The sequence below is a fragment of the Bolinopsis microptera genome, chromosome 13 (genome assembly GCF_026151205.1).
Source record: "Bolinopsis microptera isolate Bmic1 chromosome 13, MBARI_Bmic_1.0, whole genome shotgun sequence".
NCBI classification, from domain to species: domain Eukaryota; kingdom Metazoa; phylum Ctenophora; class Tentaculata; order Lobata; family Bolinopsidae; genus Bolinopsis; species Bolinopsis microptera.
The window spans coordinates 906210-930216 of record NC_087084.1 but is presented as its reverse complement, the minus strand read 5'-3'; the positions used below and the strand labels follow the sequence as shown (position 1 = coordinate 930216).

The 24007-nt window shown below is 42.3% G+C and overlaps 2 protein-coding genes across 2 annotated transcripts in view; one reads left to right on the top strand and one right to left on the bottom strand.

The window, feature by feature from the left end:
• LOC134825318 (intermembrane lipid transfer protein VPS13A-like) overlaps positions 1-9373 on the bottom strand; it is a 42780-nt gene extending 33407 nt beyond the window's left edge. The window contains exons 1-13 of the mRNA XM_063837489.1: positions 9238-9373; positions 9012-9105; positions 8296-8426; positions 7800-7875; positions 7598-7686; positions 4582-4716; positions 3789-3969; positions 3254-3399; positions 2761-2840; positions 2317-2420; positions 1865-2047; positions 603-761; positions 310-402 (exon numbers count right to left, since the gene is read on the bottom strand). Of these exons, the coding sequence (XP_063693559.1) occupies positions 310-402; positions 603-761; positions 1865-2047; positions 2317-2420; positions 2761-2840; positions 3254-3399; positions 3789-3969; positions 4582-4716; positions 7598-7686; positions 7800-7875; positions 8296-8420 (1371 nt within the window). The 5' untranslated portion in view covers positions 8421-8426; positions 9012-9105; positions 9238-9373. The remainder of the gene's footprint in view (positions 1-309; positions 403-602; positions 762-1864; positions 2048-2316; positions 2421-2760; positions 2841-3253; positions 3400-3788; positions 3970-4581; positions 4717-7597; positions 7687-7799; positions 7876-8295; positions 8427-9011; positions 9106-9237) is intronic.
• The window catches only part of LOC134825418 (uncharacterized), a 74112-nt gene extending 51853 nt beyond the window's left edge, over positions 1-22259 (top strand). The window contains exons 2-8 of the mRNA XM_063837595.1: positions 15509-15570; positions 16517-16630; positions 19304-19429; positions 20219-20305; positions 21260-21466; positions 21667-21828; positions 22234-22259. Coding sequence (XP_063693665.1) covers positions 15513-15570; positions 16517-16630; positions 19304-19429; positions 20219-20305; positions 21260-21466; positions 21667-21828; positions 22234-22259 — 780 coding nt within the window. The 5' untranslated portion in view covers positions 15509-15512. The remainder of the gene's footprint in view (positions 1-15508; positions 15571-16516; positions 16631-19303; positions 19430-20218; positions 20306-21259; positions 21467-21666; positions 21829-22233) is intronic.
• The last annotated feature ends 1748 nt before the right edge of the window (positions 22260-24007 follow it).

The following is a 24007-nucleotide window of genomic DNA, read 5'->3' as shown; positions in this document are numbered from 1 at the left end:
AGTGATTAACCAATCAGCCTGTCATTTGTCAAAATTGTCCGTCATAAATTTCCGATATTCAAAATTGTAGATATTCAACTAAAAGGACACTTTTAAGTTTAAGCAGTGGCTCTTCAGACCAAAAGAGGGAGCTAATTTGGTGTATCCTGCTGATTACTTGACTCAACAGCGCCTTTAATTCGAGATAAGTTGGGTTATTCTAATGTATCCTCCTTCTCTCCCCCCTAAATACTAGTACTGTTAGCTGTAAAAGTATTCTAATGTATCCCCCCTTCTCTCCCCCTTAAATACTGTTAGCTGTAAAAGTACCTCACGGCGGGAGTTAGTCTTCATAGCAGGTATCAGCCCGTATATATACAGTCCTGCCTGAACAATCTGCACATCTTTAATCTCCTCGTAACCCTGGGATAATACGTTAACCAATCAGAGCACAGTCTTCACACCACGTGACACAAACTAACCAATCAGAACACAGTATTCCGATCACGTGACACAAACTCAAGCTTGGAGGCTGTGAGAATGTAAATATTTTCTTATTTATTTTCAAGAATCTTATCAACTTGTGCTAAGTTTCACTCGCTACATTGACTAGAGAAGTGTACCTCTATCTTAACACTGATAGTAGCAGCATCAGAGATATCAGTGCCTTTAGAACTGTGACTCCGCTCTAGCGCCCTCTTCCCTCGGTCCTTGCCTCGTTTCGTAGCCTCCAGCTTCAGGCCTTGTTTCTCATCGTGCTCAAGCTGGAACTCTGGTGGAGGCTGGAAATATAGTTATTATTTAATGAATTAGAATTGAATTAATTAGAGTTGAATTGATTAGAATTAAATTGAATTGCATTGAATTGAATTGAATTGAATTGAATTGAATTGAATTGAATTGAATTGAATTGAATTGAATTGAATTGAATTGAATTGAATTGAATTGCATTACATTGAATTTAATTGAATTGAATTGCATTGCATTGAATTGCATTGAATTGCATTGAATTGCATTGAATTGAATTGAATTGCCTTACATTGAATTGCATTGCATTGCATTGAATTGAATTGAATTGAATTGCATTGAATTGAATTGCATTGAATTGAATTGAATTGCATTGCATTGCATTGAATTGCATTGAATTGAATTGCATTGAATTGAATTGAATTGAATTGAATTGAATTGAATTGAATTGAATTGAATTGAATTGCATTGCATTGAATTGCATTGAATTGCATTGCATTGAATTGAATTGAATTGAATTGAATTGCATTGAATTATATTGAATTGGATTGGATTGAATTGAATTGAATTGAATTGAATTGAATTGAATTGAATTGAATTGAATTGAATTGCATTGCAGTGCATTGAATTGCATTGAATTGCATTGCATTGAATTGCATTGAATTGAATTGCATTGCATTGCATTGAATTGAATTGAATTGAATTGAATTGCATTGAATTGCATTGCATTGAATTGAATTGAATTGCATTGAATTGCATTGCATTGAATTGAATTGAATTGAATTGAATTGAATTGAATTGAATTGAATTGAATTGAATTGAATTGAATTGAATTGAATTGAATTGAATTGAATTGAATTGAATTGCAATGCATTGAATTGCTCCTGAATTTACATATTTATATTATAAATCAAGAGGCTTACATATAATGAACATATTGACACGGGTGCAGAGTTGAGTCTGTACGGAACCTAGTAGTTTCAGATCCTTGTTTAACTTGCCGTACAGCAAGGTCATCCACTACTTTAGCCCGGCGAGGCACATAACTCCCTCTATTTAACATTATCAGCTATCGTCTAAAACAAGATAAGATATTACAAAATGTTAAAGGTGCACATGACGTGTAATGTGTATTTACCGCGTTTCTAGAGCCGTCCTGCTTGGCCCTGACAGTAATATTAACTCCACACAAGTTATGTACCATTAGGGGGCTCACCGCTCTAGGCTCTATTCTCATGTCATCACTTACACCGCTCCAAGCTTCACTCAGAACTTGGAAATTCTTTAGTGCAGAGTTGGTTAGGGTTAGGAGTAGTTTGTCCTAAAAATATGAGAATATACACTAGGGGAACAGGCAGACGGACAGGCAGACGGACGGACGGACGGACGGACGGACGGAAGGACATACCGACGGACGGACAGACAGACAGACAGACAGACAGACAGGCAGACAGACAGACAGACAGACAGACAGACAGACAGACAGACAGACAGACAGACAGACAGACAGACAGACAGACAGACAGACAGACAGACATACAGACAGACAGACAGACAGACAGACAGACAGACAGACAGACGGACACGTACATCACTAGTGACATGTATCTCGTATAGAGGGGGTGCGTTCTCCAGAATGTCCATACTGTCAACACTAGATTGGGAGGCCGTGTCCATCTCACTAGCTTCAGCGCCTGAAACAGGAAATAACTTTTCGGAGGGTATTATTAACGGATTAAACGATTCAAAAGTCAAATTACAATGGTAATGTCTGACCCAATATAAAAAGCAAATTTACCCTAAAGTCAAAAAGTATACATTATACAAGAAAATGAGAATAAAATTGAAGACACCATAATCACAAATAAACAAAGAATTAATTCCCACAAATTTTCAGAATGACATTTTTTTAATAAATCAAATGAATTCTTCTAAAAGTGTTCCGAGTCTTACATTATTAATAACAGGTGAAATAACAGGAGAAATAACTTTGCAGAGGATATAATATATATAATATAACTCTGTTTTATTTACCAAGCATTTGCATGATATGAGCTGCTTCATTAGAAACCACTACAGGACACTTCTTCACTGTACATGTAACATTCAGCATCCTGATAAACAACATGTTAGTGGGTTAGAGGAGATGTTTTAGTGACAATCAGTCAATCTGGTGAAGTTAACATTACTCCTCCTCCAGTATTATTACCTGTATTTCCCATTACTCCTCTCCCAGTATTATTACCTGTATTTCCCATTACTCCTCTCCCAGTCTTATTACCTGTATTTACCATTACTCCTCTCCCAGTCTTATTACCTGTATTTACCATTACTCCTCTCCCAGTCTTATTACCAGTCTTATTACCTGTATTTACCAGTCTTATTACCTGTATTTACCAGTCTTATTACCTGTCTTATTACATGTATTTACCAGTCTTATTACATGTATTTACCAGTCTTATTACATGTATTTACCAGTCTTATTACCTGTATTTCCCAGTCTTATTACCTGTATTTCCCATATTACCTGTATTTCCCGTCAGCCACCTCCACTTGTTCCAACAGCGGCTCGAATGTTCCCAGGGAGTAGCTGTAGTAGTTAGCATCAAGTGAGAGGTCAAGGTCTACTAACATAGCTCCTCCCCAGTCTTTAACTTTGCATGTGGTGTGTCCCTACGGTAATATTCTGTTAGTCCCTCTCGCACTAGAACTAATGACGTCACACTAGAACTAATGACGTCACACTAGAACTAATAACGTCACACTAGAACTAATGACGTCATACTAGAAGTAATGACGTCACACTAGAAGTAATGACGTCACACTAGAAGTAATGACGTCACACTAGAACTAATGACGTCACACTAGAACTAATGACGTCACACTAGAACTAATGACGTCACACTAGAACTAATGACGTCACACTAGAACTAATGACGTCACACTAGAAGTAATGACGTCACACTACAATTAACGACGTCACACTAGAAGTAATGACGTCACACTACAATTAATGACGTCACACTACAATTAATGACGTCACGTTACTCCCACTAAATTACCGTGATGACAACTAGAGGTTCGTAGTCTGCCTCTAATGTTAACTTGAAGGTGTCCATATTCAGGATAAAGGTCTGCCCCAGTGGTTCCATCTGCTTGAAGGAGAAGATGTCTGACTCGTGCCCCAGTAAGTGCTTCATATTCTCCTGGATCAGACTCTGTGCTGCTTGTCTTAGATACCATCTGAAGGAGTGTAACCATGACGTTACCTTATATGGGGGGTGGGGAGGGTTACCATGGTAACCTTAGTTGTAGTGAACGGTGGATTTTGACGTATTGAACGTACGTTCCAGTCATTTTGTAGTGAACGTTATTGAACGTTAGTGAACGGCAGTGATCATCAAAAACAAAAATTCATGAAAATAAAATTTTTGAAATCTTAATTTTCCCAACTGATAATTATTAATTTTCCCAGACTGATACAAAATGAAGCAATCCTATTTCTGTGCACATATTTCTGACTTTGTCGCCATGAGCCCATGATCACACACAGTATTTATGCTACTGAACACAACTAGTAATTTATCCATAACGTTCAGAACGTGAGATGAGTTTTAGTGAACGCATGTACAGACAATTTTTAGTGAACGTTCCGTGGCCGTAAGTGCACTACAACTAAGATGGTAACATTACCTTATATGGGAATGTAACCTTATATAATGGGAGTGTTACCATGGTAACATTATTTGTCTCAGATACATAATCACTTGACAGCAAGGGAAAAGTGCTCCAGCAGAAGAGAGCTGTCACGTGTTAACAGGAACACTTTGTGACAAATGTTAAACACAATGTAACCTGTTCGTCTCGTCAATACACTCCATGTTCCACAGATTGTAAGCGTAGGCCGTGTGTTCCTTCTTAGCTGCGTTGATGGTCTCAGTAGCTGCAAACTGTCCGGACACTACTACCATAACGTTCAGAGACTCCGGACTGGGGGGAGGGGGGAGGGGGTGTTACAACGGGGGGGGGGGGGGGGGGTACACTACTACCATAACGTTCAGAGACTCCGGACGGGGGGGGGGGGGGGGGGGGGGGGGGGGGGTGTTACAACGGGGGGGGGAGGGGTACACTACTACCATAACGTTCAGAGACTCCGGACTGGGGGGGGGGGGGGGGGGTGGGGGGGGTACAACGGGGGGGGGGGGGTACACTACTACCATAACGTTCAGAGACTCCGGACTGGGGGGGGGGGGGGGGGGGGGTGTTAACGGGTGATGAATAAAAAATGGGACTACATGTTTTTTAGCCCTCAGATTCCACCTGAACAAAATTTTGATATTTTACCACAACCACCAGTTACTCTGAACGATACTCGAACAGTTTCCACCCCCATTTGATAAAATTGGTTGATCTTTGTCCCCGATAATGGTCTCGAACTAGGGGAGGGGTCCTATAAAAACTTTACAGTAAAGCTCTGTTCACAGAAGTCGCCTCACAGGTAGTTAAAGCTTCCATACCAAAAAATATTTAGCAGAGAGTATGCCGAATGTTATGCTTAAGACGAGGGTTCAACACCCATCAGCATAGCTAAAACCAGTAAGAAGATATTTGAGCTCAAAACCACCTGAGGGGTAAAATTTTACCGTGTGAAAGATCGAGGCTAGGTCAACTATCGGCTTTAGCATGGTCTATAATGGTACCACGTAAAAATCAAAGTGCTTGAAGCCTTGCCAGGTGTTGTTCCTACAAGAAAATATCCCCAAAGGGTGGAAGGTGGTTCGTTAGGATGGGGCTAGATCGTATTTTTCTGGGAAAACCACATCTTTATTTGCCATAAGGGCCAATTTCGTCCCAAAAGTTATCGACCAAAGTAAATTTTGACAATCTCAACCCATAGAGGACTTCTTTAGAGTCCTGGCAACACATGTACATGCCCGGAATATGGCTTACAAGCATACATGGGCCTTAGGGCACAAAAGAAGAGACTGCGCCAACACGATTTTAGGCCCAACTGTACAGACGGATTTTTGAGCTTGATGAAAGAAGCCCTCATGAACCAATCAAAATGGGCTCATGGGCGCTTGTCATTGACCATACTCGTTCAAAATTGCCCGTTTTACAACGCTGTTTCATTGGTTTGAACCAAAAATAGTTTTATCGACACTAAAAAGACCCTTGAAAAAAGTCCCATTTTTTAGTCATCACCCGTTACAACGGGGGGGGGGGGTACACTACTACCATAACGTTCAGAGACTCCGGACTGGGGGGAGGGGGTGTTACAACGGGGGGGGGGGGGGGGGGCGGGGTACACTACTACCATAACGTTCAGAGACTCCGGACTGGAGGGAGGGGGGTGTTACAACGGGGGGGGGGGTACACTACTACCATAACGTTCAGAGACTCCGGACTGGGGGGAGGGGGTGTTACAACGGGGGGGGGGCGGGGTACACTACTACCATAACGTTCAGAGACTTCGGACTGGGGGGAGGGGGTGTTACAACGGGGGGGGGGGGGGGGGTACACTACTACCATAACGTTCAGAGACTCCGGACTGGAGGGAGGGGGGTGTTACAACGGGGGGGGGGGGGGGGTACACTACTACCCATAACGTTCAGAGACTCCGGACTGGGGGGAGGGGGTGTTACAACGGGGGGGGGTACACTACTACCATAACGTTCAGAGACTCCGGACTGGGGGGAGGGGGTGTTACAACGGGGGGGGGGGGGGGGTACACTACTACCATAACGTTCAGAGACTCCGGACTGGGGGGAGGGGGTGTTACAACGAGGGGGGGGGATACACTACTAACATAACGTTCAGAGACTCCGGACTGGGGGAGGGGGTGTTACAACGAGGGGGGGGATACACTACTAACATAACGTTCAGAGACTCCGGACTGGGGGGGGGGGGGGTGTTACAACGGGGGGGGGGGGGGTACACTACTAACATAACGTTCAGAGACTCCGGACTGGGGGAGGGGGTGTTACAACGGGGGGGGGGGGGGGGTACAACGGGGGGGGGGGTACACTACTAACATAACGTTCAGAGACTCCGGACTGGGGGGGGGGAGGGGGTGTTACAACGGGGGGGGGGTACACTACTAACATAACGTTCAGAGACTCCGGACTGGGGGGAGGGGGTGTTACAACGGGGGGGGGGGGGGGGGTACACTACTAACATAACGTTCAGAGACTCCGGACTGGGGGGAGGGGTGTTACAGACGGGGGGGGGGGGGGGGGGTACACTACTACCATAACGTTCAGAGACTCGGACTGGGGGGAGGGTGTGTTACAGACGGGGGGGTACACTACTAACATAACGTTCAGAGACTCCGGACTGGGGGAGGGGTGTTACAACGGGGGGGGGGGGGGGGTACAACGGGGGGGGTACACTACTTACATAACGTTCAGAGACTCCGGACTTGGGAGGGAGGGGGTGTTACAGACGGGGGGGGGGTACACTACTACCATAACGTTCAGAGACTCCGGACTGGGGGAGGGGGTGTTACAACGGGGGGGGGGGGGGGGTACAACGGGGGGGGGGGGGGGGTACACTACTTACATAACGTTCAGAGACTCCGGACTTGGGAGGGAGGGGGTGTTACAGACGGGGGGGGGGTACACTACTACCATAACGTTCAGAGACTCCGGACTGGGGGAGGGGTGTTACAACGGGGGGGGGGGGGGGTACACTACTAACATAACGTTCAGAGACTCCGGACTGGGGGGAGGGGGTGTTACAACGGGGGGGGGGGGGGGGTACAACCACAATAACGTTCAGAGACTCCGGACTGGGGTACGCAAGTTAATACGGTTTACACGGAACCCAAAGACAAAGTAGAAAATATCTGTAGACTTAACAAAATACTGACCTGATATTAAAAACGAGATCTGATATGTTTAAATCAACGTTCTCCTTCTCTCCCTCCGTCTTGTTGTATAACATGATCACGTCACACGGCTGAGGAAACATGTTTAGAAGGGACAAAGATAATATTGTGTAACAGAATAAGGAAAATTAGCACTAAATTATTAATATTTGTCCTTTTTCCCTGATTTCACTTAGAATATTACCTGTAGAAGCAGATAGATAGAGCTTAGTCTGTAGAGATACTGACAGATAAACAGTGTTATCTGCTCTACTTTGATCCTGGAGATAAATACGTTAACTTAATTAATGAAATAACTAAATAACTAAATAACTAAATAACTAAATAAACAAATAACTAAATAACTAAATAAACAGATAACTAAATAAACAAATTAATAAAAAATAAATAAATAAATAAATAAATAAATAAACAAATAAATAAATAAATAAATAAATAAATAAATAAATAAATAAATAAATAAATAAATAAATAAATAAATAAATAAATAAATAAATAAATAAATAAATAAATAAATAAATAAATAAATAAATAAATAAATAAATAAATAAATAAATAAATAAATAAATAAATAAATAACTTAATCAATAACTAACGATTACATGGCAAGATTTTTAGTAATTCCGACAAATCGTAATACAAATTAGATTAATAAATAACTGAATAAATGAATAACTAACTGAATAGCAGATTGCTCCTCCCTCTGATTGAATTTCAGCTCCACACCGGTTCTGAGTAGTAAAGCTTGTGTTTTCCAGTTTGAGTGGTTACTAAGGAACACCAACTCAGGGTTGTTAACAACCATCGATACCTGTTATATATAGAATGTTAGTGAGGGTGGGAGGGAGGGAGGGAGTGAGGGAGGGAGGGAGGGAGGGAGGGAGGGAGGGATGGAGGGAGGGAGGGAGGGAGGGAGGGAGGGAGGGAGGGAGGGAGTGAGGGAGGGAGGGAGGGAGGGAGGGAGGGAGTGAGTGAGGGAGGGAGGGAGGAGGGAGGGAGGGAGGGAGGGAGGGAGGGAGGGAGGGAGGGAGGGAGGGAGGGAGGGAGGGAGGGAGGGAGGGAGGGAGGGAGGGAGGGAGGGAGGGAGGGAGGGAGGGAGGAGGGAGGGAGGGAGGAGGGAGGGAGGGAGGGAGGGAGGGAGGGAGGAGGGAGGGAGGGAGGGAGGGAGGGAGGGAGGGAGGGAGGGAGGGAGGGAGGGAGGGAGGGAGGGAGGGAGGGAGGGAGTGAGGGAGGTGGGAGTGAGGGAGGGTGGGACGGAGGGAGGGACGGAGGGAGGGACGGACGGACGGACGGACGGACGGACGGACGGACGGACGGACGGATGGACGGACGGACGGGAGGGAGGGAGGGAGGGAGGGAGGGAGGGAGGGAGGGAGGGAGGGAGGGAGGGAGGGACCTGAAGTGTTGCTGAGCTTGGTGGCTGCGTTTCGACCTGAATTTCCCTATTTCCAAAACATCGTTGTTCTCTTGCGGAGTCGTTCCAGCTGAATCTGTATTTTAGAAACATCAGATTTCGAACATATTTATTTTCTTCTAAATTTTGTTATCATATTATGTGATATCAACATTTATCTTATATCCACCCGGCGGGTTAAAAGCGTGGTTATCAAATATGCAGGTACCTGCGGTGTAGGGGGAGACTCTAAAGAATGTGATAATGTTGTTGATGAACTCCCAGCTAACCACCAGATGGGTGTCGTTTATTTTAGAGTCCACAATAATGTCACCCTCTTCACTGAGATCCACTGTCGCTATCATCTGTAAATAATGGAGGTATCATGCAACTATCTTTCTATTTAGACAGGAATCTATCTGACTACAACATGTGACTCCAACATGTGACTACAACATGTGACTCCAACATGAGACTACAGCATGTTACTCCAACATGTGACTACAACATGTGGCTACAACATGTGACTCCAACATGTGACTACAACATGTGACTACAACATGTGACTCCAACATGTGACTACAACATGTGACTACAACATGTGACTCCAACATGTTACTACAACATGTGACTACAACATGTGACTACAACATGTGACTACAACCTGTGACTACAAAATGTGACTACAACATGTGACTACAACATGTGACTACAACATGTGACTACAACATGTGACTACAACATGAGACTACAACATGCGACTACAACATGTGACTCCAACATGAGACTACAACATGTGACTACAACATGTGACTCCAACATCTGACTAAAACATGTGACTCCAACATGTGACTCCAATATGTGACTCCAACATGTGACTACAAACACGTGACTATAACACGTGACTACAACATGTGACTACAACATGTGACTACAACATGTGACTACAAATGTGACTACAACATGTGACTACAACATGTGACTACAACATATGACTACAACATGTGACTACAACATGTGACTACAACATGTGACTACAACATGTGACTACAACATGTGACTACAACATGTGACTACAACATGTGACTACAACATGTGACTACAACATGTGACTACAACATGTGACTACAACATGTGACTACAACATGTGACTACAACATGTGACTACAACATGTGACTCCAACATGTGACTCCAACATGTGACTACAACATGTGACTACAACATGTGACTACAACATGTGACTACAACATGTGACTTCAACATGTGACTACAACATGTGACTACAACATGTGACTACAACATGTGACTACAACATGTGACTACAACATGTGACTACAAAATGTGACTACAACATGTGACTCCAACATGTGACTACAACATGAGACTACAACATGTGACTCCAACATGTGACTCCAACATGAGACTCCAACATGCGACTACAACATGTGACTCCAACATGTGACTCCAACATGTGACTCCAACATGTGACTCCAACACGTGACTCCAACACGTGACTACAACATGTGACTACAACATGTGACTACAACACGTGACTACAACACGTGACTACAACATGTGACTACAACATGTGACTACAACATGTGACTACAACATGTGACTACAACATGTGACTACAACATGTGACTACAACATGTGACTACAACATGTGACTACAACATGTGACTACAACATGTGACTACAACATGTGACTACAACATGTGACTACAAACATGTGACTACAACATGTGACTACAACATGTGACTACAACATGTGACTACAACATGTGACTACAACATGTGACTACAACATGTGACTACAACATGTGACTACAACATGTGACTACAACATGTGACTACAACATGTGACTACAAACATGTGACTACAACATGTGACTACAACATGTGACTACAACATGTGACTACAACATGTGACTACAACATGTGACTACAACATGTGACTACAACATGTGACTACAACATGTGACTACAACATGTGACTACAACATGTGACTACAACATGTGACTACAACTTGTGACTACAACATGTGACTACAACATGTGACTACAACATGTGACTACAACATGTGACTACAACATGTGACTACAACATGTGACTACAACATGTGACTACAACACGTGACTACAACATACCATAGGTTGGGGTAGATCCAGACTTATGGCACGTCTGGCAGGTATAGCAGAGCTAGTCCCGCTCAAACTAGTGATAAGGTGAGCTTCCTCGTTAGCTAGTTGCTTGTGTGCTAGTATCCTGGTTAGTGGGTAGTAGTGTAAAGAATACGTGAAGAATTTTACTAAGCAGGGGGAGGGGGAGGATGGGGGCGGAGACAGAGGGGAACCCGGACAAAGTGAAAGTGAAAGCGAAAGTAGAGGTGAAAGTGAAACCCGGACTCAGTGTCCTCCACTCTCACGTCCCATATAAGCAAGGACAAAGGTAATCGCGGCATGTGCGGAATCGCGATTTTCCTCATTCTCCGCGACAAATCGCAATTTTTTCAGCTCTCCGCGAAAAATCGCATTTTCCTTTATCCTAAATCTGAGGGCCAAATGTTAGTACGTTCTTTATAAGTTGTATATGGAACCAATCACAGCCTTCCGATTTCCGAATGTAGGTACGAACTAGGAACCGACTGGATGTTCGCGCAGCTGAATCCGGTTCTGGCCGGATATCCGAGTAGCATGAAACGTGGACAAAATCAGTTTCCAGAAAAACTTTTAAAAATTTTGACGTTACGAATCTTTGGTCAGAGTCATCCTCGATAAGTACCTCTGAAGGCAGAGCTCCCGAGCTCGTATTGCAAAGGGGAGGCCTGCCTTCCGAGATCGGATTACAAGGAGGAAGCCTCGAGTCCAAAATTGTACATCGAGGAGTTGAGTTTGTACTAGGAACGTGATATAAGTGAAAGTGAAAGTGAAAGTGAAAGTGTCCTCCACTCTCACGTCCCATATAAGTAAAAGTGAACGTGAAACCCACCTCTGAATCCCGGACTCCATGACGTGAGTGTCAGTGTCCTCCACTCTCACGTCCCATATAAGTAAAAGTGAAAGTGAAAGTGAAAGTGAAACCCACCTCTGAATCCCGGACTCCATGACCTGAGTGTCAGTGTCCTCCACTCTCACGTCCCAGATCCTCACCTCCACTCTCTTGCCCCCCTCACCAAACATCCTCAAATCCAGGGTTACATTCCTTGCTTCAGAGTACATTATTATCTTATCTTCTTCTCTATTTCCCGATAGTGGGTCTGAGATATCCTGGACAGAGGAAACATGGGTTAATCACCTAGCAACCACTCAGTAACATATCAACCACTCAGTAACCTAGCAACCACTCAGTAACCTAACGATCACTCAGTAACCTAGCAACCACTCAGTAACCTAGCAACCACTCAGTAACCTAGCAACCACTCAGTAACCTAGCAACCACTCAGTAACCTAGCAACCATTCAGTAACCTAGAAACTGCACATAATAATATATAATCCACCTACCAGTATCTTCTCATCAGTGTAGAGGAGGCACACTGCTAGTTCTACCTGTACCTCTACTCTGATATCTCCCACTCCTCCCTCCCCAGTCATAGTACCATCCTCACTCTCCACACTGGTCTCTAGATCTGCACTACTGGGTACTGGGTTCTTAGGAGCTGGTGCTACCTGAGAGGTGAAGTGTTAGGGGGTTAAGTTACTGTAGAGACTAACCGTACAGCAGGTTAAGTAGAAACCCTAAAACTACCTGCAAATAACAGTAAATACTTTAATATTAAATTAAATACCGCGCAGAAAAAAAAATGGTAGTACGGAGGAAAGACCAAATATTTATTAAGTTTATGAGCCGTACACATAGCTACATAGTGTATTATCTTGCTTACTATAACGAGGATTTTACTTGCAGGGCTTTATCTATACTATAATATACTATACTATAATACTTACTCCTTCATAAAACTATATATCTATACTGTACTACTGGTGGAGTGTGAGACTCGCTTTACTTTTGCACGTGATCAATATTTTAATCAATTTTACGGTTATTTTGATGTTTTATAAATGATTCACCCACTCATAAGAGCGAAAAAATATTACCAATTTTACGGTTACTTGAAACTTAATCACTAACATTACCTTATCTGGTAGTGTTCCTATGGTATCATTACCTTATATGGTAGTGTTGCTATGGTAACACCAATTGACTGGTTACCTACCCTAACAGATGTGTTTAAGTATTACTGTGAGTTTTGTTGTGGTTGTTATGGTAACTAGTAGACTCCGTTTTGCTATTTTCGGTAGTTTTATAGCTGGGTATGTCAATGTGTGGTGAAACCATTTTATGTTTCATATAATTTCCTGTTAGCCACTCTATTGGTGCAGTAGTGGAGTAGTGCTGTACAGTGCACAAACCCATGCACTAATATATTCATATTGATATCTATAGCTCATTTAGTGTATTCTTTCTACACACCACTAAGATACAGTTTAATCCAAGGAAATCATATTGTCATGATGTAAAAGGTCAGATCAGGCCAGATTTAATTAAAAAACAAAGGATTCTAATATTCCAATTGTGAGAGAGAGAATAACCTTCTCCCAGTGTATTGTGAGGAGCCTGGTTGGTAGCAATACTGGGTTACAGCAGCGCAACCTCTCTATTCTTGTGGTTTAACCTTTTGTAATCCTGTATCTCTGCATTGTTGTGGTGTAACCTTTTGTAATCCTGTATTGATCGGCCAGACTCGCGCGCTATTATTAGCTAAGATTGTGGACATCATGGTCTCGCTATTAAGCCTCACTGTCGCTATTCTTCTTGATCCAAGTAACCGCTCCTGGACTTTTATTTGCACTCGGTAGACTACATGGTGTTTAACTGTAGAGTAAGGGTGTGCAAATACAGGGTGTCCCAAAAAAACGCCCCAGTTAGTAACCCTCCTCATTTCCTCAATTTTCCTTTAATGTTACTCATCTCTTAGTATGTTTACATAAAGGGTTGGGAGATTTGTTTGTGACTCCTGAAAACTTGAGCAAATTATTTTGAGTCCTCATTTAAAAAAAGTCAAAAATTGTTCAAAATAGTCCCCAAATGATGGGCTCGTCCACCATTCGGAGCAAGAGGAAAAAAAAACCTTTTGTTATGAATTTTAATTGCAAACTGTTCCTATTTGTCTCATCTAACTCCTGAACACCTCAGTTCATGCTAAAAGTCCTAAGAGGTGCACACAAATGGTCATTTTCCCAGCAGGCCTAATAGGCTGGTTACAATTTGGTTTACAATTTGGGGCAGTCTTAACGTTTCAAAACTAGGATTCCATCATGGACGAAAACCATCGCCTATTCTGGGATCACACCAAGATTTCTTCGCATATCTTCAACATCAAAGAATGTTGCCCATCAAGCTCATCACCTTAATAATCCCATAATGAGTGTTTTCTGTTCGTCTGTGTGCGTGTAATTTCCGAGCGGCTTAATCAAGAAAACGGTAAGAGTTACGGGGCTGGGTTTTTCGGTAAAGTGCCGACAAAACTCTGACAAAGTTAAATGGTAAAGGGTTTTTAAATCGGTAGGTGGTTAGTGGTTTAATTGATGGTTTTGTACCACAAATGTTACATAAAATGGCTTGAGCAGCTTAATCTCCCATTACTGCATATTATGTAGGTAGCGTTGGTACATATATCATAATTACATTGTCATGAATACTATAAACTTATTAGGGGAGGGATCGCTCATATAGCGGTCTGTTTGGACTGTAGAGAGAGTTCATACTTTGATACGACAATGTAATGCATGTTTTCAAATTTGCGGGTGTGGTCCGGAGTTAATAAGGGTTAATTTCTATTGATTATTGTTTAAGATACTATTGTTTAAGATACTATTGGATACGTGAGGGCACTCCGAATAGAATTGCTCGCCTAATGCGGGTTTTGACTCAGCGGGTAATTACTCCTACCCTTTTTAACTGCGGCAGTGAAATCCCGGCCGAGGGCCGGGTTACACTAGTAATATATTAAGACGCAATGAAACTAATGGACCACGATGTATGGGGAGTCCCCATACATCCCCATTGGGGACTTGCCACTCCATGGCAACATTAAAATATATCGACTTTGTTACATCGCTTCCTGTTAATATAAAACTCCGTTGCAAATTGAACTGGGATCTGGCAATACTACACCTTAGTTTAATAAAATATGATAAATTAATGTATAACTAGACTAAAAGTCTGAAAAAATATAGAAAACAAAATAGTATACTGCTTGAAAGCTTAATAATAAACTGTGAAAGAGCAGTCAACGTAAATATGAGACTCCCAATGGTCCAAAACAAATCTCCTAACCAATGTTAACCAGATAAGCAATGAGTTAAAACTGAGAAATTAGAGGGTTATTCTTTTGTGAGTTATTAATATTAATTATAAGTTAAAGTTAGCGCAGAATAAAAAGTTTTAGAAAGCTTATAGCTAGTGTTTAATTTTTACTAAAAAATAAGTCTCAAGAAGATGAAAGTCATGACTCTGTTGGCTCTTTCTTGTTTGGCTTTGATAAAGATATCAAATGGTACGTACACTTTTATCCATCATGTTAAAATTAATTAATTATTAATTGAAATTAATTAACTAATAAACAATCCTGTTTATTAGTTTCTGCCCTAACCAGCCTGAGCATGTTTAAACATTCTTTGTAGTCATTGTTTATAAGTTAATTGCTGTATAATTCTGTATCATTTTATGAAAATTTCAGAACAAACTATTTCAAACAGTAATTGTAGTTACAGTAGTATTAGGTAGTAAACCTCCTAGTTACCATGGTTACAGTTAGTTACCATAGTATTAGGTAGTGCGCCTCCTAGTACTATTTAAGTTCCATTTGAGCAAATCACTATTTGAGTATTTGCCCTAATGGCATAGGACAAATAGTGCGCCGCATAGGACAAATAGTGCGCCTCCTAGTGCGCCGCATAGGACAAATAGTGCGCCTCCTAGTGCGCCGCATAGGACAAATAGTGCGCCTCCTAGTGCACCGCATAGGACAAATAGTGCGCCTCCTAGTGCGCCGTATAGGACAAATAGTGCGCCTCCTAGTGCGCCGTATAGGACAAATAGTGCGCCTCCTAGTGCGCCGTATAGGACAAATAGTGCGCCTCCTAGTGCGCCGCATAGGACAAATAGTGCGCCTCCTAGTGCGCCGTATAGGACAAATAGTGCGCCTCCTAGTGCGCCGTATAAGACAAATAGTGCGCCTCCTAGTGCGCCGCATAGGACAAATAGTGCGCCTCCTAGTGCGCCGCATAGGACAAATAGTGCGCCTCCTAGTGCGCCGCATAGGACAAATAGTGCGCCTCCTAGTGCGCCGCATAGGACAAATACTCAAATAGTGCTGCTCAAATATTGACCCACTGTAAAAATGTAATTATTTGTTATGGATATCAACTTATCAAGTTCAACATCATTTATTGAACTACTACTACTACTTATTGCAGTTAAAGCAACGAATGTAATTTCAGCCGGATATGCCCTAGAAGACTACAGCAAAGAGAATTGTCCGATCTGCTACAACCCCAGAGTGAACCTGCCCGATGAGTGTACACAGGATGATGCAGACAAGACAAGAACTGAAGGTATATTATACATTATACATTATACATTATACATTATACATTATACATTATACATTATACATTACACATTACACATTACACATATATACATTATACATCATACATTACATATATATGTACATTATACATATATGATGTTTCTTTTGGAGAAATCCAGTTTCAAGAGTGCTCTACCCGGGAGGGGAGCATTGTACAATGAAAACAACGATTCTACAAACTCAAAGTTTCATGCAAATGCAATCATCAGTGTCAGAATAACTTACTAAATTACTAAATCCATATTTTCCTTACAAGCTGCTTCATGAAATTAACTTAACTGAACTAAATCAAAAACAAAATCAAACGAAACGAAACGAAAATTAAATACAAGAACAAAAACTAAAATTAAAATAAAGTATTCCTAAAAGCATTTCTTCAGCATAAAATTGTTGGTGTGCCTACATTTACTTATGAGTTCCCTCCTCCTATTTAATAGATTGCCATCTTTATTTAAAATAATATAAAGTTTTTCAGTAAGGCAGAGATGACAATCTTTCGTACCCCCCTTGTACGGATGAGCATGTTTGATTATTTTCCAAGATATTTTATATGGTGTTTGTTTATCTTTCAACTCCCATATTTTCTTAGATAGCTCCGTCTGATTTCGTAGCTTCTCGAGTTTGAGAGAGCTTGTGTGTGAACTGAAACGGGTCTTTTGTTCTTGTATTTAATTTTCATTTCGTTTCGTTTGATTTTGTTTTTGATTTAGTTTAGTTTAAGTTAATTTTATGAAGGAGATTGTAAGGAAAATATGGATTTACGGGTATCGGCCTTACAAAATGACAGGCCTCACAAAATGACAGCCCACATAGACCATGCTGTAGCTTAGGTTCCCTATACATTGACCCTATTCCTTTTACTGTATGAAAGAAAAAGCATTAATTAACACTTCCCAAGGAATGATAATGACATAGAATCTATATTTCTTACATAAATATGGACGTTTTTGCTGTTCAGTCATTGCCCCGCCTAACTGTTACCCAGAATGGAGACCAAAGTTTTGAATTTAACCCCAGAAAACCAGGTACTACCATGACTTATGTCAATCAAAGACTACTCTGGTCAAATAAAAAAACTGATTTAGTGACTTTAGTAGACGAAATGACAAAAAAATGACCTAGCCTCACAAAATGACAGTGTTATGCCTCACAAAATGACAGTTTTATTTTATGATACAAAGATGGCATATTTATATTGGATGCCCCTTGCCTAATTATTGGTATTCTTAAACCCAGTAAGCTCATGATGAGCCTAAATGTGTTTGTTTGATCATCAATTTTGATCAAAATGCCTCACAAAATGACACCGAAAAGCCTTACAAAATGACAATGTTTCAGATTGAATTATTTTCATCATCTAAAATGGATCAGAGACAGTCAATATAAGAAGGAGTTCAAAATATTCATAATCTGACAGTTAACAATCAAGTAGCATTAAAAAAGTGCAGTTCTGATATCAAAACTTTGATTTCAAACTCTTTGATTTCAAACTCTGATTTCAAAACTCAACGAAATAAAGCTTCTATTTTGTGAAAGCAGAGAGTAATAACAACTCCTAAAACATGTCAAACGTTAACTAAACACTGAAAAGTGATCTATCCAGTCATAGAAAATATCAAATATAACCAAATACTGTGTTCAAGTATGAAAACAAAAAATGATTTTTACGCCTCACAAAATGACTTTTTTTAAAATTTTTCAAAGTATAAAAAATGTTCCTTTTTAAATATATTTTGGTAAAAGCAGAACTGGTATAATATAAACAACATATATATCTAACAGTAAGACACGTGAAAGAATAATGAAACTTTTTCCCAAATCGGATTTGAAGTGATGCCGTTTTGGGTTGTCATTTTGTAAGGCACTATCTCACGCGAAATTGCCCAACTTTTTTTAATCATCCTTTTTCCTGTAAAAGCTATTCTAATCTTCAATCTATTATATTTATCTAACTGTCCTAGGTGAAATCACATTTCTATAGGCTGCTGTTAAAAAATGACAGCCGTGACGAAATTGTCATTTTGTAAGGCATGTTTTTTTGGAAGATTTCAAAGATGACAATTTTTATCGCAAAATTTACGGTTTTTCAATCAAATCAACCCCCGGGAAGAAAAATATACCTGTTGAACTACCTATCTGGATAATAAAACATGAACAAAACTCATTTTTGTGCATTTCAGAACCATCTCCTTTTTCGTGTCATTTTGTAAGGCCGATACCCGTAGTAATTTAGTAAGTTATGCTGACACTGATGATTGCATTTGCATGAAACTTTGAGCTTGTAGAATCGTTGTTTTCATTGTACATAATACATATATACATTATACATTACACAGTATACACATATATACATTATACCTTATACATTATACATTACACATTATACATTTCACATTGCACATTATACATTACACATTACACATATATACATTATACATTATACATTATACATTACAAAAATGCAGACAAGAAAAGAACTAACGCTAAAGGTAATATTGGTAACTACTACTACTACTGTATAATGTATACTATATTGATAAACAATCATAAACAATCAACAATGAAATATAATATTAACTATCAAAATATTAAGACCAGCCGATAAAATGAGAAAACTCATTTTGTTTTATCCTAGCGTGTGATGAGGCTGAGTTTTGTTACATTATGAAGTTGGAAGAAGGTGCTGTTCCAGACGCAGAAAGTACAAACACGAACTATCATAAAGACTACAATGCCCAATTTCTTTGTGCCACCGAAGAGGGTAAGCTTCGTAACTTTTATTATATTTTTTGTATTCCAGTAGTATATAATATAGTTCATCATGTCAGTAGTTAGTACATGTATTTACATTTACATTTTAGAATATGAAAACATATCCCTGCTCTTGACATTATGTATATTATAGTATATATATATATACATTGTACATTACACATTATACATTATACATTTTACATATGAGGGACCACATGCAAAACTGGTATATCTGTTTTTGATAGTTTTGAGATAAATGTATTTTACTGATTTAAAGATTCTATATCATGTGTAAGAAACACTTCTTAAAAATGGTATATCTGTCTATATACCATTTTTAAAACTAGAATTGTACCAAAACTGGTATATCTCAAGATATACCATTTTTTCTATATTATAAACAATAAAATAATTTAACTGAGAATGGTATATCTGAAGATATACCATTTGGGTTGGCTAAAGTCTATAAAATGTGTATAGATATACCGGTTTTATAGAAGATAAGTTTCTTGAAGGTGGTCTATCTGCAGGTATACCATTTTGTTTTCATGATTGTTAAAAGCTAAAATGGTATATTGTAACATATACCAGTTTTGGAAAAATAAAATTTCACTTTTTTTCAAAAATTTCTTCAAAATTGTTCAAAAAAAGTTCCAAAGATGCACCCTTTCACCCTGAAGACTATGAGCTACCTGCGCAAAATTGGTATACGTTCAGATATACCGGTTTTGCATGTGGTCCCTCATATATACATTACACAAAGTTTTTATTGAGTGTAAATCAATAAAATCCCTAGAATTCGGAAATATGAAGCGTAAAGGACAGACAGTCAGAGATGTGGAAGTTACAACTGCTGCGCCCACAGGCTCAACAACAGGAACAAGTAAGTGGTTGTTGGACGAATATCAACTTTCCGTTTCAAAGCTGATAAATAAACTCAGTTTATAAATAATTATTTATTATCAATAATAATTTTTGTTATCAATAAACTTTCAAATTGTTACACAAATACATCATTTTATTTCAAAGAAAATTTCGCTGAATGACCTCACATCTTTACAAGCCTTGAAAAGTGACCCAGTGTAAACAAAATTGGGGACACCGAAACACCAGTTGACCAGTAAACTGGTCATAGCAATTACATCGGGCCCTATATGCAGTGCAGTGCCTCCCCCTTCACATCCCCCCTTCACATCTGATTTAAAATTATGGTGGATTGAGTAACCCCGTTAGGTCTAATTTTTATTGAAAGTATTGGACAGATGCTCTGTAAAAACAGCAGCAATGCAGGGGGAGTCACCCCCACCCCCTCTGTAAAAAACAGCAGAAATACAGGGGGAGTCACCCCCGCCCCCTCTGTAAAAACAGCATCAATACAGGGGGAGACCCCCCCTCTAATAACAGCAGCAATACAGGGGAGTCACCCCAAACCCCCCCCCCTCCCCCCCATTCAAATAACAGCAGAAATACAGGGGGAGTCACCCCCGCCCCCTCTGTAAAAACAGCATCAATACAGGGAGGAGTCACCCCCCCCTCTGTAAAAACAGCATCAATACAGGGGGAGACCCCCCCCTCTAATAACAGCAGCAATACAGGGGAGTCACCCCAAACCCCCCCCCCCCCCCCATTCAAATAACAGCAGCAATACAGGGGGTGACACCCCCCCCCCCCAATATAAACCTAAACGATCTTATTTAAAACTCCTCCTCTCACATTTAGTTGTGGGTCAAGAGCCGGGAGCCCCCATACAAACCTAGACCATCCCCTTTTTGCTGCTGTTCTTTGCTCTCTCAGTAAGGTAAGGCATGTAGAGATTAAGTGTATCTTCTCATTGCAGTTGAGATAGTTACGGAGGAACCGACTGAAACCGCACAAGAAGTCACATCTTGCGGAGCGGGAAAACAGCCGGGCGCAGAGACAGGATGTGAGAAATGTCCGGAAAATACCTACAGCGTGGATGGGGCAGCTTGTGTAGAGTGTCCTGGTGAAACACCCGTTACTAACGTGCCCAGAGGGGCTACCAGTCCTGAGCAGTGTTTTGCTGGTTAGCTTTTATACACCTTCCTCTTCAACTGTTGTTCTACACACAGTGTACTTCACAGTGTACTTTACAGTGTACTTTACAGTATACTTTTTCTACATTTCACCTCAGGTAGTAAACTCTAAGTATATTAAATATAAACTATCTATAACTATAAACATATCCTACTATATACCCTATATAAAAGTATAAACATACCCCAGGTTGTGCTGCTGGAAAGTTCCTTCTTAAGAACGGCAAGTGTGAAGATTGTGCTGACAACTACTACAGTACTGACGCTGTACACAACACTCAGTGTGAGGAGTGCCCTGCTGGGTCCGCTAAACAACCTGGCAGCTTGCCTGGCAACGACTGTACAACACTAAGTACGATATTATCACCATGGTAACATCCATTAGCTTATTATGGTGTACGAAAATATCACCATGGTGAATTTGGTGATATGTAATAAGGAAAATATCACCATGGTACAAAAGTTTATAAGTCCCAAAACATGTTCCTGTCTAACTATTCCCACTATTTGCTGTTAACTTGTAAAGTAAAGTAGAAGTGTATGCCAAGATAACCCCCTAATAATCCCTCCCCCCAGACTGTGAACCCCCCTCCCCCCACGGCCCCTAATAATCCCTCCCCCCAGGCTGTGAACCTGGTAACTTCCCCTAATAATCCCTCCCTCCAGACTGTGAACCCCCCCCCCCCCCACGGCCCCTAATAACCCCCCCCCCCCCCCAGACTGTGAACCCCCCGCCCCTAATAATCCCTCCCCCCAGACTGTGAACCTGGTAACCTCTCCTAATAATCCCTCCCTCCAGGCTGTGAACCTTGTAACCTCCCCTAATAATCCCTCCCCCCAGGCTGTGAACCTGGTAACCTCTCCTAATAATCCCTCCCTCCAGGCTGTGAACCTGGTAACCACCCCTAATAATCCCTCCCTCCAGGCTGTGGACCTGGGTAACCCCCTAATAATCCCTCCCTCCAGACTGTGAACCTGGTAACCTCCCCTAATAATCCCTCCCTCCAGACTGTGAACCTGGTAACCTCCCCTAATAATCCCTCCCTCCAGGGTTTGGGCCGGTTAAAACCCCCCCAATTTTTTTCCCCCCCCCCCAGGGGGAAAACCCGGAACCCCCCTAAAATCCCCCCCTCCAACCCGGGGGGAACCCCGTAACCTCCCCCCAATAAAACCCTCCCCCCCAGGCTTGGGGGACCCCGGGTAACCCCCCTAATAACCCTCCCAGGCTGGGGAACCGGGAACCCCCCCCAAAAACCCCCCTCCAGGCTGGGAAACCCGGTAAACCCCCCAATAAACCCCTCCCTCCCCCGCTTTTGAAACCTTGGGAAAACCCCCTAATAAACCCTCCCCCAGAAAATTTAACCCCCCCCCCCCAATAAACCCCCCTCCCCCGTGAACCGGGGAACCCCCCCCAAATAAAACCCCCCTCCCGGTGGGGAAAAAATGGTTTAAACCCCCTTAAAAAACCCTCCCCCAGACTGGGGGGAACCCCCCCCCCCTAAAAAATCCCCCCTCCCCCCTGTTAACCCTTTAAACCCCCCCAATAATCCCCCCTCCACCCGTAAAACCCGGGAACCCCCCCAAAAATCCCTCCCCCCCGGGTGTGAAAACCGGTAACCCCCCTAAAACCCTCCCCCCCCTGTGAAAACCTGGTTTAACCCCCCCCCAATTATCCCTACCCCCCCGGTGGAACCTGGGGAACCCCCCCAATAATCCCCCCCTCCCCCCAACCCGTGAACCTGGGAACCCCCCTAAAATCCCCCCCCGGGTTGAACCTGGGAAAACCCCCCCAATTTAAACCCCCCCCCTCCAGGTGGGAACCGGAACCCCCCAAAAAATCCCCCCCTCCAATGGGAACCGGTAACCCCCCCAAAAAAATCCCTCCCCCCAACGGTGAAACCGGGAAAACCCCCCCAAATAAACCCCCCCCCCCCCCGGGGGAACCCCCCGCCCCTTTAAAAATCCCTCCCCCCAAAAATGGAACCTGGTTTAAACCCCTCCAATAATCCCCCCTCCACTTTAACCTGTAAAACCCCCCCTAATAATTTCCCCCCCCCCAAGGGGGGGAACCCCCCCCCGGGCCCCAAAATCCCCCCCCCACTGTAACCCGGGAACCCCCCAAAAACCCCCCTTTCCCCTTAACCGGAACCCCCCCCTAAAAAATTCCCCCCCCCCCAAACGGAAAAAGGTAAATCCCCCCTAAAAAATCCCTCCCCCCCAACTGGAACCGGTAAAAACCCCCCCAAATCCCTCCCCCAGCTGGGCCTGGTTTAACCCCCCAAAAACCCTTTCCCCCCCAGGCTGTGAACCCCGGTAACCCCCCCCCAAAATCCCCCCTCCAACTTGAACCTGGGGAACCCCCCTAAAATTCCCCCCCCCAGCCTTTGGGCCCCGGGAACCCCCCCCCCAATTTAAACCTTTCCCTCCCCGTGAACCCTGGGAACCCCCCCAATAAAACCCCCCCCCAGGCGGAACCGGTTTAAACCCCCCCCAAAAACCCCCCCCCCAGGGGTGAACCTGGGGGCCTCCCA